This window comes from Oncorhynchus keta, chromosome 22 (genome assembly GCF_023373465.1).
Source record: "Oncorhynchus keta strain PuntledgeMale-10-30-2019 chromosome 22, Oket_V2, whole genome shotgun sequence".
Classification (NCBI taxonomy): Eukaryota; Metazoa; Chordata; class Actinopteri; order Salmoniformes; family Salmonidae; genus Oncorhynchus; species Oncorhynchus keta.
In genome coordinates, this window is record NC_068442.1 from 6,553,997 (window position 1) to 6,570,912 (window position 16,916).

At 42.0% G+C, this 16,916-nt stretch overlaps 1 protein-coding gene across 1 annotated transcript; it reads left to right on the forward strand.

Moving 5' to 3' along the window:
- The first annotated feature begins 445 nt into the window (after positions 1-445).
- Positions 446-15,381, forward strand: LOC118400968 (caveolin-1). Its single transcript, XM_035798028.2, has 3 exons — positions 446-609; positions 1,537-1,707; positions 11,123-15,381. The coding sequence occupies exons 1-3, from the start codon at positions 574-576 to the stop codon at positions 11,462-11,464; spliced, it is 549 nt and encodes a 182-aa protein (XP_035653921.1). The 5' UTR covers positions 446-573; the 3' UTR covers positions 11,465-15,381.
- Positions 15,382-16,916: the final 1,535 nt, after the last annotated feature.

Consider the following 16,916-nt stretch of genomic DNA (forward strand, 5'->3'; position numbering starts at 1 on the left):
CCATGCAATTATGCTAAAATACTGTAAAATGCAAACCCCATCTCCTCAATATATGTAATTAATTTGTTAATTCTTTACAATTACCATAACATTAGTACAGTAATGCTACTAATGTTTTTACAACAATACTGTTGTTTTGTGTAAGGTACAGGCAGACAGTTGCCTGTAAGTTACCATAAAAAACAACAGCAAAAAAGATCACAGTAACATTATTAGATACTGTAAAATATGGTACAGTAACATACTGTACCCTTTTTATGGTAAGTTAAAAACAGGACATGTTTTACAGTGTACACAGGTGACTGCTCTGCGAATATGAAACGCATTCATTCAGTCCATGCAGATGAGCGCCGAGATTTACTCTTAGGTCTTTCCAGCTACATAACTAACTGTGCTTCCAATGTGCGCAACGTAAAGATAAGGCGACAGGATTTGGTAATATCCCCGGAGGAGCCCTCCAAGTCGTCACCATATTCCACACGCCTCCTGTTATTGCTTTACTTCCTCTGTTAAACTGATATTGTCTCGCTTCAACGACACACTGGACTGTTCGCACTTCAGGCGCGGGACAGCATGACTGGTGGACTCAAGGACGGTGAAACTGACGAGGTATGGTTCTCGGGTTCTCTTCTGGACACTGCTGTCCATATTTGTAAACATTTGTACGTTTTTAGAAGATATTTCATCATCTGAGAGCAATAAAGTTTATCTGGCTCATTCACATTCTGACATTTATCGAAAATGCCATTGGAAAATTGGGAAACTTTTAAACTCCAAAGCCTATTTGCCAATAGTTATCTTTTTTGGCACCTAGTTGTGAACGTTACTCCCACTCCTACTGGGCGAATGTGCAAGCAAGCCCCCTCTATCCATTAGCACTGACATGAGACATTTATAATTATTTATTCACTTGTATTTTCTGTTGTTTTACTGATTATTTGTACGGTGGCTGTGTAATTGACCTTAGCTACACTGCGACTTTGGGTGCAAATTAGCTTTTGGGTAACCCAGGCACATTTACATGGATGTTGCATTATTGTAATATTGATGTTGATTAATGTGCATTGTCCCCTATAAATAAGCAAACTACACTTCTTACATTCGGAGCATTATTTATGTTTCAATCCACATAGATAATTATGCGCACAAAGTCAGTCAAAGTTGTGTTTTTTTTATGTTAATTCTATTAGACTAGCTAAGCAAATCGAAAAAATGCACATTCCAGTAAAACTTGACGACAGTCATATGATTAGAAAATATGCTTGAGATGCCTTATGTGAAACAGGTTCTAAGTGTACAGAGCATACAGGCATCCTAATAACCATCGTTAACACGCATTGTGTGAGTTCTTGGTGACGACCCCTTGCGGTGAGAGACGGATATCTGCTAAAGAGGGGTGTGGTGCTCTCCCTTAAAACCATCTCAGGCTGGGGTAGGCTGCTAACTCTGGTGCGCTCAGTCCGTCTATCCTCTGCTCTCTACCCGTCTCTCCACTAATTTATCCCCCGCTTCTCTTCTTTCCCTCCGGACTACAAGGGATTTCTTCACTCGCAGTTCATCAGGAAACAAGGGAACATATACAAACCAAATAACAAAGAGATGGATAACGACAGTATGAGCGGGATGAAGACGATGCAGGACGTCCACACGAAAGAGATCGACCTGGTGAACCGGGACCCCAAATACTTAAACGACGACGTTGTCAAGGTGAGTTCAAATCCGAACCCGTCCGTATTCTGGATTTGGTATTATTATGCATGTTGCCATTGTAATATACCCATGAGGACTGGAAATTGTCACTTGCACGATGATTGAGTAGGTGCAGTCAAATGTGCACAGTAAACTGTCAAGGGTGACCCAAAGTAGCCGACTGCGTGTGTTCAAGTTCAAGTTAGTCAGATATTAGTCAGATACACATGATATACGTGGAGTACACAATGCAACAAAATGCTTGCTTGCAGGTTCACCTCTCGACAAAATGCAACAACAATAGAAACGTAGCCTTATTAAGTGAATAAAATAATAATTTTAAAAAACTCAATGATTGAAAAATAGGATAAACATTTATCAAAAAATATGCAAAGTGGGTGGTGAGTCGCATAGCATTCTCACGTGTAACCTATACTATATGTCAGTTTGAGCTTTTTCGGGTTCATGACCCCAGTTGACTATGTTTTACAATAGGTTTGTGAAGGGGCTCAACACGTGCGTAAAAGTTGTAAGTAGCAGCAGAGCATATTCTAAATAAAATATATTTGTCACATGTTTCATAAACAACAGTGAAATGCTTACTTAAGGGTCCTTTACCAACAATGCAGAGTGAAAGATAAAGCTTAATTTTTTAATATATATATATATATCAACATGAGGAATAAATACACAGTGAATATGGAATAACAATAAAGAGTAAAAGTAACATGGCTATATACAGGGAGCACCAGTGTGTAGTAGATGTGCATGGGAATGAGGGAGTTGAGGTAGCTATGCTTACTGAACAAAAATATAAAACGTTGAGTTTTACAGTTCATTGACGTAATTAAATTAGGCCTTTCACATGACTGGGCAGGGGCACCGCCGTTGGTGGGCCTGGGGGGGGGGCTAAGGCCCACCCACATGGGAGCCAGGCCGACCCACTGGGGAGCCAGGCCTAGTCAATCAGAATGAGTTTTTCCCCACAAAAGGGCTTTAATTACAGACAGAAATACAATGCGAGAAAGTGTGAGTGTGGAGGTGTGTATGTGTGTGTTGGGGTGTGGGTAGAGTCCAGTGTGTGCTCATCGAGTTCATGCAAGAGGGTTAGTGCAAAAAAGGGTCAATACAGGTCTAAATTTGATTAGCTATTTAGCAGTCTTATGGCTTGGGCGTTGATTATGTTCAGGGTGCTGTTGTTTCCAGACATGGTGCACTGGCACTGCTTACCTTGCTGTTACGAGAGAAAATTCTATGGATTGGGTGGCAGGAGTCTTTGACAGTTTTTTTGGACCTTCCTTTGACACTGCTTGGTATAGAGGTCCTGGGTGGCAGGGAGCTCGGTGATGTACTGGGCTGTACTCACCATCCTCTATAGTGGCTTGCTCGCAATGGTGCAGCTGTATAACGTTTTGAGGATCTGAGGGCCCGTGTTGCTGCGGCTGTTGTCAATAGAACAGAGTGGAACATCCTTGCTCCGGTGTTGGTACAGAGGAAATATTACTCATATCCTGTTGTTGGAACAAAACATTTCTCACAGTCCTTGTTTTTATAGTTACACAGCGTCTGTCATTAAATTAGTGAGTTATTAAAAGAGAATCATTCTTTTCAAAGTAGACACAAACCACACTGTGCCCATTTTGTGTGCTTACTACAGTGCGATCAGAAAGTATTCACACCCGTGGACTTTTTCCACATTTTGTGGTGTTACGGTATGATTTTTAATAGATTACGTTGAGATTTTGTGTCACTGGTCTACATACACTACCCCACAATATCAAAGTGGAATTGTGTTTTTCAAAACGTTTACAAATGAATAAAAAATGAAATGCTGAAATGTAATTGAGTCAATAAGTATCCAACCCATTTGTTAAATAAGTTCAGGAGTACAAATTTGCTTGACAAGCTACATAATACGTTGCATGGGCTCACTATGTTTGCAATTACAGTGTTTAACAGTATTTTTTAATGACTATCTAATCTCTGTATCCACACACACAATTATCTGTAAGGTCCTTCAGTAGGCAAGTGAATTTCAAACACAGATTCAACCACAAAGATCAGGGAGATTTTCAAATGATTCGCAAAGGGAACCTATTGGTAGATGGGTAAAACAAATTACATAAACACACATTGAATGTACCTTTGAGCATGTGTAAGTTGTTCATTGCACTTTGGATGGTTTATCAAAGCACCCAGTCACTACAAAGACACAGGCGTCCTTCCTAACTCAGTTGCCGGAGAGGAAGGAAACCCCTCAGCGATTTCACCATAAGGCCAATGGTGACTTTAAAACCGTTACAGAGTCTATGGGCTGTGATAGGAGAACTGAGGATGGATAAACAACATTGTAGTTACTCCACAATACTAAACTAATTGACAGAGTTAAAAGAAGGAAGCCTGTACAGAATAAAATATTCTAAAATATATGCATCCTGTTTGCAACAAGGCGCTAAAGTACTACAGCAAAACAATTGGCAAAGCACTGGAATTTTTGTCCTGAATACAATGTGTTACGTTTGGGGCAAATCCAATACGTCACATTACTGAGTACCACTCTCCATATTTTCAAGCATAGTGGTGGCTGCATCATATTATGGGTATGATTGTAATCGTTAAGGGCTGGGGAGTTTTTCTGGATAAAAAAAACAAAACAGAATAGAGCTAAGCACAGGCAAAATCCTAGAGGAAAACCTGGTTAAGTCTGTTTTCCAACAGACACTCAGATGAATTCACCTTTCAGCAGGACAATAACCTATAACACAAGGCCAAATCTACACTGGAGTTGCTTACCAAGAAGACCGTGAATGTTCCTGAGTGGATGAGTTACAGTTTTGATTTAAATTGACTTGAAAATCTATGGTAAGACCTGAAAATGGTTGTCTAGCAATGATCCACAACCAATTTGACAGCGCTTGAATTTTTTTAAATAGAATAATGGGCAAATGTTCTACGATCCATGTGTGGAAAGCTCTTAGAGACTTATCCAGAAGATGTAATCGCTGCCAAATGTGCTTCTACCAAGTATTGACTCAGGGGTGTGAATACTTATGTAAATGACATATTTCTGTATTTAATTTTCAATAAATATCCGAACATTTCTAAAAACATTTTTTTCACTTTGTCATTTTTGGGTATTATACGTAGATGGATGAGAGAAAAAATCGATTTAATCCATTATGAATTCAGGCAGTAAGTCAAGGGCTATGACTACTTTGTGAAGGCACTGTATGTAAAATATTAGTTTGTTGAGAGAAAGCTTGGCTGAAAGAGCGCTGATGTAGGCTCTAGTGAAAACCACCTGTCGTGTGTGGGGTGGGAAGAGAACAGCAGCTGCCACAAAGTCAGAGGCTGCTTCCCAAATGGCACCCTATTCCCAATGGCCCTGGTCAAAAGTAGTGCACTAAATAGGGAATAAGGTGCCATTTTGGATGCAGTCACAGCCCATGTCCATCGCCATGTCCAGCTGGGTTATTTATTCATATGTAAGGGGTCACCATCCACTGGGAGAGTGTCAGGCATTTGATGTAGTGAACTTTGATTCATAAAACATGAAAACACCCACATGGGTGAGGGATCTTATAGATCTGAGGGCTCTTCAGCATGCTTATAGAGAAGGGAACTCAACATGTACTGTACTGCACTGACAGAAATGACTAATGATTGGTTGAAAGAAATTGATAATAAGAAGGTGGGAACTGTACTGTTAGATTTCAGTGCAGCCTTTGATATTATTGACCCTATCCTGTTATTGAGATCTTATGCGTTATGGCTTTTCAACCTCAGCTCTGAATCCATGATATGGCAATCTATCTAATGGAACTCAGAGGGTTTTCTTTTAAAGGAAGCTTCTCTAATGTCAAACACGTAAATTGTGGTGTACCATAGGGCAGATCTCTAGGCCCTCTACTCTTTTCTATTTTTACCAATGACCTGCCGCTGGCATTAAACAAAGCATGATTCAACTATATATGCATCAGCAACCACAGCTAATAGTGGTGTAATGGACCATAGTTGATGCGTGATCCGTACGGATCACCCCCCATCGTTCGGCACGCATGTGAACATGCGTATCAATTGTAAAGTTTAACCATCAGAGTGAAATACAGTTTTACTGCCACTGTTACTTCTAAAGTAATAATTCCCTAAATCTCAACGCAGAGTTATAAACAAGATAAAGACAAGACAGATGCTTGCTGTGTTTTTCTCTGAAGCCTGAAGGTTAATTTTATTTTTATTTTTTAAAGCAGTTGTGTGTACTGTTCACGTGAACGTGGCATGTTGAATCAATCCTGGAACCTGGTGGACAACACCATTACTGTGTGTAGACATTGTGCCACAATAAATCCGTATCATCATGGAAATACATCGAGCATGGCCACACATTTAAAGCGTTATCACCCCGTTGTGTCAGTGACGGGAGGCAACTCAGCCAAGAGACAACAACTTCTCACCGCGGCATTTAATCAGCCTTTTGCAGCAGAATCAGACCGGGCTAAAGCCATCACCTAATGTATTGGGATGTTTGTCGCTGCAGACATGAGGCCATACTCTGTTGTAGAGTATGGCCTCACGCTACGAAATTCCCTCGCGCACCCACTTCAGTATGAAGGTCGTGCCAGATCTTTATGAAGAGGAATTTTATTACAATGGGTTCAGTCATAGGAAAGTACTCTACCAGGGAACCCAACTCATGTGAGGAGAATAACATTATTCCAACCGTGGAGGTTTCTTACATGTGAATCTGTAAATTAGATTTTTCACATGATTGATTTTCAAAGTTTTTCACATGTGAAAATGCATATCCAATTTTCACATGTGGAAGCGCAAATTTGTGAAACTGAAACTGAAAACATGTTATTCTGCTCACGTGAAAAGTTGATGTTAACATGTTAATTCTAAATTAAATACATGCGAAAATATGGTTTTGTGTGTGAAAGTTAAGCTCAACATGTGAAAACCGCTATTTCACATGTTTTTTTTGCAAGGGACACACACACACACACACAAGTCCCGCATACATACAGACATACAGTCACAAACACACACAACACACACAAACAATGTACACTACTCTCTCTCCTTTTGCAGAACCAGTAGACTGTTGACTTTCTTTAGCAGTGATCTTATAGTTAGAATTTCAACAGCTGCACTCAATTGGTCACATCAAAGAATCAACATCCATGCAGAGTTTGCCTTGGGAATATATTTTCCTCTCGTAAAGCTGAGTTCTTTATATAGCGCAGTCAGTGGAGTGGAGTGGCTCTAGCAGTGGCCCCAAAGCCACGCAGCCTTCTGTTAAACCATAATGGGGCTAATCTGGGCAGAGTAGACACACCCACAGCCACGCCGCACGGGAACCACAGCAGTGATCGGTTCGCTAACTAGCCGCTAGCTAACATCTCCCTGCCAAATGCTCCAGTATCCTGGGAGGCACATTATAGTGGGAAATGATTATGTTCAGGCTCAATGGAGTAGCTGAGGCAGGGATTCCCTTAGATTGTCCAGGCGGGGTGCAAACAAAGGCCCCAAATCAACATGATTTATTCAGCAACAAATAAAATAAAATAAATGAAAGTCACATCAAACCCCTTTAGGTGGGAGGAAACAGAGCGAGGTAGGGGTTGTCCGCCACACCTATACAATAGTAACGGAAACACTGGACTGAGGCATTCTGCAATCCAGGGACAAAATGAAAAAAATACATTACAGTTGTCACTCCAGATTGACGCCAACAAGACTGGTCACATGTTGAACCTGAGAATGGGTCGAGTTTGTTTTATTGTATGTCCAATCCCTAAAGGGGCGACAGGTACTGAGACGAACAGTTGAAGTCGGAAGTTTACATACACCTTAGACACATATATTTAAACTCAGTTTTTCACAATTCCTGACATTTAATCCAAGTAAACATTCCCTGTTTTAGGTCAGTTAGGATCACCACTTTATTTTAAGAATGTGAAATGTCAGAATAATTGTAGAGAGAATGACTTATTTTAGCTTTTAATTCTTTCATCACATTCCCAGTGGGTCAGACATTTACATACACTCAATTAGTATTTGGTAACATTGCCTTTAAATTGTTTAACTTGGGTCAAACGGTTCAGGTAGGCCACAAGCTTCCCACAATAAGTTGGGTGAATTTTGGCCCATTCCTCTTGACAGAGCTGGTGTAACTTAGTGAGGTTTGTAGGCCTCCTTGCTCGCACACGCTTTTTCAGTTTTGCCCACAAATGTTCTATAGGGTTGAGGTCAGGGCTTTGTGATGGCCACTCCAATACCTTGACTTTGTTGTCCAGCACCCGCACAACATGATGCTGCCACCCCCGTGCTTCACGGTTGGGATGGTGTTCTTCGGCTTGCAAGCCTCCCCCTTTTTCCTCCAAACATAACGATGGTCATTATGGTCAAACAGTTCTATTTTTGTTTCATCAGACCAGAGGACATTTCTCCAAAAAGTATGATCTTTGTCCCCATGTGCAGTTGCAAACCGTAGTCTGGCTTTTTTATGGCGGTTTTGGAGCAGTGGCTTCTTCCTTGCTGAGCGGCCTTTCAGGTTACGTTGATATAGGACTCGTTTTACTGTGGAAATAGATACTTTTGTACCTGTTTCCTCCAGCATCTTCACAAGGTCCTTTGCTGTTGTTCTGGGTTTGATTTGCTCTTTTCACACCAATGTACGTTCATCTAGAAGACAAAACGCGTCTCCTTCCTGAGCAGTATGACAGCTGCGTGGTCCCATGGTGTTATACTTGCATACTATTGTTTGTACAGATGAACATGGTCCCTTCAGGCGTTTGGAAATTGATCCCAAGGATTTGTGGAGGTCTACAGTTTTTTTTCTGGGGTCTTGGCTGATTTCTTTTGATTTTCCCATGATGGCAAGCAAAGAGGCACTGTGGTACAAACACTGACACAGGAGACAACCACCCACAAAACCCAACACAAAACAGGCTACCTAAATATGGTTCCCAATCAGAGACAATGACTAACACCTGCCTCTGATTGAGAACCATATCAGGCCAAACATAGAAATAGACAAACCAGACACACAACATAGAATGCCCACCCAGCTCACATCCTGACCAACACTAAAACAAGGAAAACACACAAGAACGATGGTCAGAACGTGACAATAGGGGTATTTCTAGTGAAGAATCTTGTTCTCTGTTCAGTTATCCATAGCAATAGCAAAGTAATAACCCCCTATGAATAGAAAATATTTTCAGCTCATGTTTATGTATTTCTAAATTGGGCTTCAGAAAAACATAGGCACAAGAGGCACCCTCGCTTACAATTAAAACATGAATTTTTATAACCCCAAAAATACATGTGCAAATAAAAATGTGCAAAAATATACATCTGGTTTCCGGACACATGTACAGTGCTTTCGGAAAGTATTCAGACACTACAAGCTTGGCACACCTGTATTTGAGAGTTTCTCCCATTCTTCTCTGCAGATCGTCTCAAGCTCTGTCAGGTTGGATGGGGAGCATTACTGCACAGCTATTTTCAGGTCTCTTCCAGAGATGTTCCATTTGATTCAAGTCCGGGCTCTGGCTGGGCCACTCAAGGACATTCAGAGACTTGTCCTAAAGCCACTCCTGCGTCGTCTTGGCTGTATGCTTAGGGTCGTTGTCCTGTTGGAAGGTGAACCTTCACCCCAGTCTGAGGCCCTGAGCGCTCAGGAACAGGTTTTCATCAAGGATCTCTCTATACTTTGCTCTGTTCATCTTTGCCTTGATCTTGACTAGTGTCTCCCAGTCCCTGCCCCTGAAAAACATCCCTGCAGCATGATGCTGCCACCACCATGCTTCACCTTAGGGATGGTGCCAGGTTTCCTCCAGACGTGACGCTTAAGGCCAAAGAGTTCAATCTTGCTTTCATCAGACCAGAGAATCTTGTCTTTTGGTGCCTTTTGGAAAACTCCAAGCGGGCGGCCATGTGCCTTTTACTGAGGAGTGGCTTCATATCTACATGTAAATACACTCAATATGAGCCGTCGTTTGTAAAAAAATCTAACTTTTTAAAACCCAAAACCTTTATAATGGAAATAAAAACAATCTTCCAAAACGGCATCTTGTTCTCATTGACTTGTATACTTAGCTTGGATACAGTCATGTAAATGGGAAAATCTCACTTGTTTTTCACTCAGTGTTAACAATTCAATGATACATCAAAATAACCCAAAAACAAAACAGTTTAGTTAAACTGTTATCTCTAGATAACAATAAATAAATCCTTATTTTTAAACACACATGAATTATTATACTCGGGTAGTCTAAGTAACCTTTTTGAAAACAACCATTTCACATGTGAAACTGCAAATTTCAAAAAACAATTGTAAGGGTACATACAGTACAGTACTCAAGATGTAAGGCCTCTGGGTAAATTAAATGGACGTGGCTGGGTCTTGTGGCTTAAAACAATAATATGATTTATTATTACAGGGCTGTAATCACCAACTTTTATTTTATGCTATAATTTTAGCATGTTCAGTTTAGGACCCCCTTTGTGTACACAGAAAGAGCTGGTAGGAATGTGTTCTGAATACAATGTTCAATCTCATATCGAAAATGCACTTTTACTCTGCACTAGATACAGGTGTTGTTAAACCCTCTGACAGCAACACGTCTCTCGCAGACAAAACACACGCGCAATTTAAGTAACTGTAAAATAAATATTTGCTCTATCATGGGCCTGGTAGTGAATGGGAGAGGGAAAGGGAAAGAGAGGTAGCGAGAGAGAGCAAGTGTGCTAGCATGCGTGTGTTTTTCCACTTCAGTCTGCACTAAAATATCTATGTGGTCATGGGTACTTGGGAGGCACGTAGCAAACCCGTCGACCACCTGAGAAGTGTTTTTACCCTGAAAATACATACATTTCATGGTTTACCTGAGGCCCATCCGGCTACTCTTGACTAGTCTTCATGTAAAGATGTAGGATCTTCATTTGATCACCCATTTGATGCAGGAAATTTCTTGATTTGATTTGACCTAACAAAAAAATAACCAACCCCTATAAAAAATGTCCATGATTTATAATCCACACAATAATTCACATTTCCTGTTATTATTTTCCTGCTTTGAGAAACTGGTTAGTGTTGCACCATCTTGGGAGTATAGTGCCGCTTATTTGCCCTCTGACTCAGACAATTCTGGCACTGTGGCTCTGTCTTTTGTATCAGCTCTGTCTGTCAGGAATTGTGAAAAGATGGTTTAGGATGGTAGAGAGAGTACAGAGGGTAAGGAGGGAATCACAAAAATGTTTGTTGTGGGGGCGGGTTGACCTAGTTGACCTTCCGTACCTGTCACTATGAGGAGGCATAAATCTCTTGTAATACTTTAGGTTATATTCTTTATCTATGTTAGTTGCTTTGACAGTGGCTGTCTAATGAACCGTTATTGATTCAGTGATTCTCTTCTCCCGTCAGGTGGAGTTCGAGGATGTGATCGCGGAGCCTCCGGGGACATACAGCTTCGACGGCGTGTGGAAGGCCAGCTTCACCACCTTCACGGTGACCAAGTACTGGTGCTACCGTCTCCTTACCGCCCTGGTGGGAATCCCGCTGGCGCTGGTCTGGGGCATCTTCTTCGCCATCCTGTCCTTCATCCACATCTGGGCGGTGGTGCCGTGCGTCAAGAGCTATCTGATCGAGATCCACTGTGTCAGCCGTGTTTACTCCATCTGCATCCACACCTTCTGCGATCCTCTGTTTGAAGCCATGGGCAAGTGCTTCAGCAGCGTCCGCATCAGCACCACCAAGGGGGTGTAGAAGAAGAGGAGGAAGAAGAGGAAAATGAATGGAGGATGTGGGGAGGATGGTGGGAATGAGGTGAGGGCTGGAAACCATAACAGATTTTAAAGGGAGAGAAGACACCTGAAGAAACTGAAAGAAAAGAGAGGGAGCAACCTTTTTTTGATCAAAGAAGAGGGTGAGACGTTTCTAGAGCTGTGGGCGGGATGTTGGCGGTGAGGGGGCGGAGACACAGGGAGTACCTTGCCCCGCCTCTCTTTCTCCGTCTCCCTCGACGACTATCGTTTCTCTCTCCAGTGCTGGTTTAACCAACAACAGGGGCACATGATTATGTCAAGTCATTCCTTGGGGTCTTTGTTTATATTTTTAATTTAGTTTTTTGTTAGCGTTGTTTATCATTGCAGGAGCACCACCACGCTAGCCACCCCACCCCCACTCCATTATTCCTAACATTATTCCGAAATGTTGTGTGATCCTCTCTCTGATTAATGACGGGTATGATTGGTTGAATTATTGATTGATTGATTAGTTAGTTAATTGATTGATAGGCTCATATGATGGATTTTGGTGTCCTCTCTGCTGGGTTTGTGTTCCTATTTTTGGGAGGGTAATACTTAGGGTGCGGGGGAAGGGATATCCCCGTGCCTGTCCCATTGCGTTGTTTGGAGAGAGTTGACAAATCCCACCTGACACAGCACAAAATCCTAGAGCCAAAACCCTCTCAATACCCCTCTCTCAGTCCCACTACCCCCCTCCCCCCACCTGACCCCCTCACACACCCTCCACCCTGCTATGCCTGCCGTGACTCCGAGTCTGAAACACTGAACCTGCCCTTGTTTCTGCAAAGCCACCACCTCTGCAAAGCCACCGAGCCAAGCAACACGCCGCTGTCAGTCTGCATGTCCTGACAGACAGACAGGCAGTCAGACACACGGGTATAAGACAACCACCTGATGACATCATAATCACTCTCTCCATCAACACTGCTTTGTTCCAGCTCCAATCCAAGCAAGAGAGAGGAAATTCTATGACAACAACCAAGTCTACGAACGGAACAGCCTTCATGGTATATACCATTTTTCTATGTGGCCGAGGATTTTTTTTTCATGTTTGCCTTTGAATCTCAAAAAAATATCACTTGAAGTTTGTTTCATTACATTCACACCTGTGGGATCTTCTTTTAAACCACGTGACGTCTCTTCTCTGTAGAGGGAGGGTTGAACTTTCAATGTTGATGCGCATTTGCTGTAGCCGTAGCTAAATAACCATGCTTTATCTACACTTTATGAAGAACTTTTTGTTTTGAGCTTTGTTTGCCCAATGTACGCAATTTTTGAGTTGCGTTGTCTTTTAAAAAAAATTTTTTTTACTCCACTGTGAGTTTTGAGTTTATTCCCTGATTGAATAGTATGGTCTGGTGTAGACTTCTGCTTATTGACTGTCGTCCACAGGAGGCTGCTGAGGCGAGGACAGCTCATAATGGCTGTATGTGTTCAATAACATTTCATCCGTTCCAGCACTTACTATGAGCCCGTCCTCCCTAATTAAAGTGCCACCAGCCACCTGTGCTGTCGACAGCTCCAACCAAGGACTATCAGCTAATACAGTGCCCACAGAAGGTATTCAGACCTCTTCACTTTTTCCAAATGTTGTTACATTACAGCATTATTCTAAAATTGATTAAATTATTTTAAAAACCTCATCAATCATCAGAATGTCCTCATCAATCTACACACAATACCCCATAAGGACAAAGCGAAAACAGGTTGTTTGAAATTTTTGCAAATGTATTAAAAATAAAAAACTGAAATACCTTATTTATATAAGTATTCAGACCCTTTGCTATGAGACTCTAAATTGAGATCAGGTGCATTCCATTGATCATCCTTGAGATGTTTCTACAAATTGGAGTCCATCTGTGGTAAATTCAATTGATTGGACATGATTTGGAAAGGCACACACCTGTCTATATAAAGGTCCCACAGTTGACAGTGCATGTCAGAGCAAAACCAAGCCATGAGGTTGAAGGAATTGTCCTTAGAGCTCCGACACAGGATTGTGTCGAGGCACAGATCTGGGGAAGGGTACCAAAACATTTCTACAGTATTGAAGGTCACCAAGAACACAGTGACCTCCATCATTCTTAAATGGAAGAAGTTTGGAACCACCAAGATTCTTCCTAGAGCTGGCCGCCCAGCCAAACTGAGCAATCGGGGGAGAAGGGTCTTGGTAAGCGAGGTGAGCAAGAACCCAATCGTCACTCTGACAGGGCTCCAGAGTTTCCACTGTGGAGATGGGAGAACCTTCCAGAAGGACAACTCTGCAGCACTCCACCTATCAGGCCTTTATGGTAGAGTGGCCAGACAGAAGCCACTCCTCAGTAAAAGGCACATGACCGCCCTCTAGGAGCTAAATACCTAAATACTCTCAGACCATGAGAAACAAGATTCTCTGGTCTGATGAAAGCAAGATTGAACTCTTTATGCCAAGCGTCATTTCTGGAGGAAACCTGGCGCCATCCCTACGGTGAAGCATGGTGGTGGTAGCATCATGCCATGGGGATGTATTTCAGCAACAGGGACTGGGAGACTAGTCAGGATTGATGGAAAGATGAACGGAGCAAAGTACAGAGAGATCCTTGATGAAATCCTGATCCAGAGCGCTCAGGACCGCAGACTGGGGCGAAGGTTCACCTTCCAACTGGACAACGACCCTAAGCACAAATTCAAGACCATGCAGAAGTGGCTTTGGGACAAGTCTCTAAATGTCCATGAGTGGCCCAGCCAGAGCCGCTTCTAGTACCCAAACGAACATCTCTGGAGAGACTTGAAAATAGCTGTGCAGCGACGCTCCCCATCCAACCTGACAGATCTTGAGGATCTGCAGAGAAGAATGGGAGGATCTCCCCAAATACAGGTGTGCCGAGCTTGTAGCGACATACCCAAGGAAACTCGACACTGTAATCACTGCCAAAGGTGCATCAACAAAGATCTGAGTAAAGTGTCTGAATACTTATGTGAATGTGATAATTATTATTATTTTTTTTATAAATTAGCAAACATTTCCAAAAAAAAAACTGTTTATGAGGGGGAAAAACTATTTAATACATCTTATAATAACAATAACAAAATGTGGAAAAAGTCAAGTGGTCTGAATACTTTCCGAATGCACGGTAGATCTCCCACCCCTGAAATCACTGCTGTTTGATAGCGAATGGGGGCATGTTTTTTAATATACTGACATGAAGCACACTTTATATAAGGAATACCTGCTCTCTGTGAGGATGGTAAGTATTAGCACGTTGCTTGATTGAATGAAAAAGGTCATATGTATTTTTATATTAAAATGACATTTTCCTTCCCTTGCTTTTACTGTACAATCTCACGTCACTGTGCACATTAAAATGTAATATAATCCCATCTGCTAGTGATGCTTGCTTGTTAGGTTTGTTTTGTTTTGGTTTGTAAATCTGTCTCTCATTGAGGAGAGGTGAATTGTTGTCATATGATTCTGACCTTCGTTTGTCCTTAGATAGAATGTGATATTTAGACTATATTGTGCAAATACACCTACACTACCGTTCAAAAGATGTGTCACGTAGAAATGTTCTTGTTTTTGAAAGAAAAGCACATTTTTTTGTCCATTAAAATAACATCAAATTTCTCAGAAATACAGTGTAGACATTGTTAATGTTGTAAATGACTATTGTAGCTGGAAAGGGATAATTTTTTATGGAATCTCTACATAGGCGTATAGATGCCCATTATCAGCAACCATCACTCCTGTGTTCCAATGCCACGTTGTGTTAGCTAATCCAAGTGTATCATTTTAAAAGGCTAATTGATCATTAGAAAAACCCTTTTGCAATTATGTTAGCAAAGCTGAAAACTGTTGTCCTGATTAAAGAAGCAATAAAACTGGCCTTCTTTAGACTAGTTGAGAATCTGGAGCATCATCATTTGTGGGTTCGATAACAGGCTTAAAATGGCCAGAAACAAACCTTTCTTCTGAAACTCGTCAGAGAAATGAAGGCTATTCCATGCGAGAAATTGCCAAGAACCTGAAGATCTCATACAACGCTGTGTACTACTTCCTTCACAGAACAGCGCAAACTGTCTCGAACAAGAATAGAAAGAGGAGTGGGAGGCCCCGGTGCACAACTGAGCAAGATGACAAGTACATTAGTGTCTAGTTTAAGAAACCGACGCCTCACAAGTCCTCAACTGGCAGCTTCATTAAATAGTATCCGTAAAACACCAGTCTCAATGTCAACAGTGAAGAGGCGACTCTGGGATGCTGGAGGCAGAGTTCCTCTGTCCAGTGTCTGTGTTCTTTTGCCCATCTTAATATTATATTTTTATTGGCCAGTCTGAGATATGGCTTTTTCTTTGCAGCATCCCGTGGTCGCCTCGTCACTGTTGACGTTCAGACTGGTGTTTTGCGGGTACTTTTAAAAAGACAACCATTTTATGTAGGCCTCCTTGCTGTTCAAACTTGCAGACTGTTCCAAAGAAGAGCTTTGTCTGGGTCAGAAGACTATCCCTAAGGTAAAAACAATGTAATGTTGAGGCTACCAGTGGCAGACTTACCATCTCAGGTCGCACATCATCAGGCGCCTCATGAACTGGGCATGATTCTTTACATAATACAAGGGATGGAGGGATGGAGTACTTCCAGCTAGATGGGGAGGCGTTCACCCGCATTGCCATGGTGACCCAAAACCATAAGCCAGTGAAATTGGGAATCAGCTCAGACCTGGGCTGCACACTAAGTACACAGACTGGCCCCTGCCTGGGGCCTCCAAATCACTATGTGCTGTTGTAGCCACCATTCTTCACCTGTGCTGTAAGATTGAGCAATGTTTATGAATAAGATATACACACAGACTTAGACTCTTATCACCCCACTTGTGTTGACAATACCTTTGGAAAAAGCTGCTCTATTTGGCCATTTACTGACCGTTGCATTGACAAGATATGTTCTGCAAAGCGGATGTTAGTCAGTCATACATCAATTCGTTTTAAAACAAGTTTGCAAACAGGGAGACACCTCTCACACAGAAACATGTCTAACAGGCCTCTTGGAGACGGGCCCTTTATATTCTGATCCGACACTACCTAATGTTCTGTAAAGACTAGTCCGAGAGGCTGGGAGGAAGACACAACATCAGCGCCCGGTTACAGAATAACACAGTGTCACAGATACATTATCAGCATGCTCTCGGCTCAGTGTGGCTTTTTATTTGATTTTATATGGTCTTAACTGGGAGTACACCCGTGCCTCAACTATGCTGTCATACAGCTTTACAAGCACCTGATACGCTGCAGACCCCGTATCGACCGACTACACTGCTGTACAGCTTTACAAGTGCCTGACACTGCAGATCCCTTACAGACAGGCTCGCCCGAATGCACAGTTAGCGCCTCTCAAAATATGGACCACACACACAGCTGACGTGACTCTCCCTGAG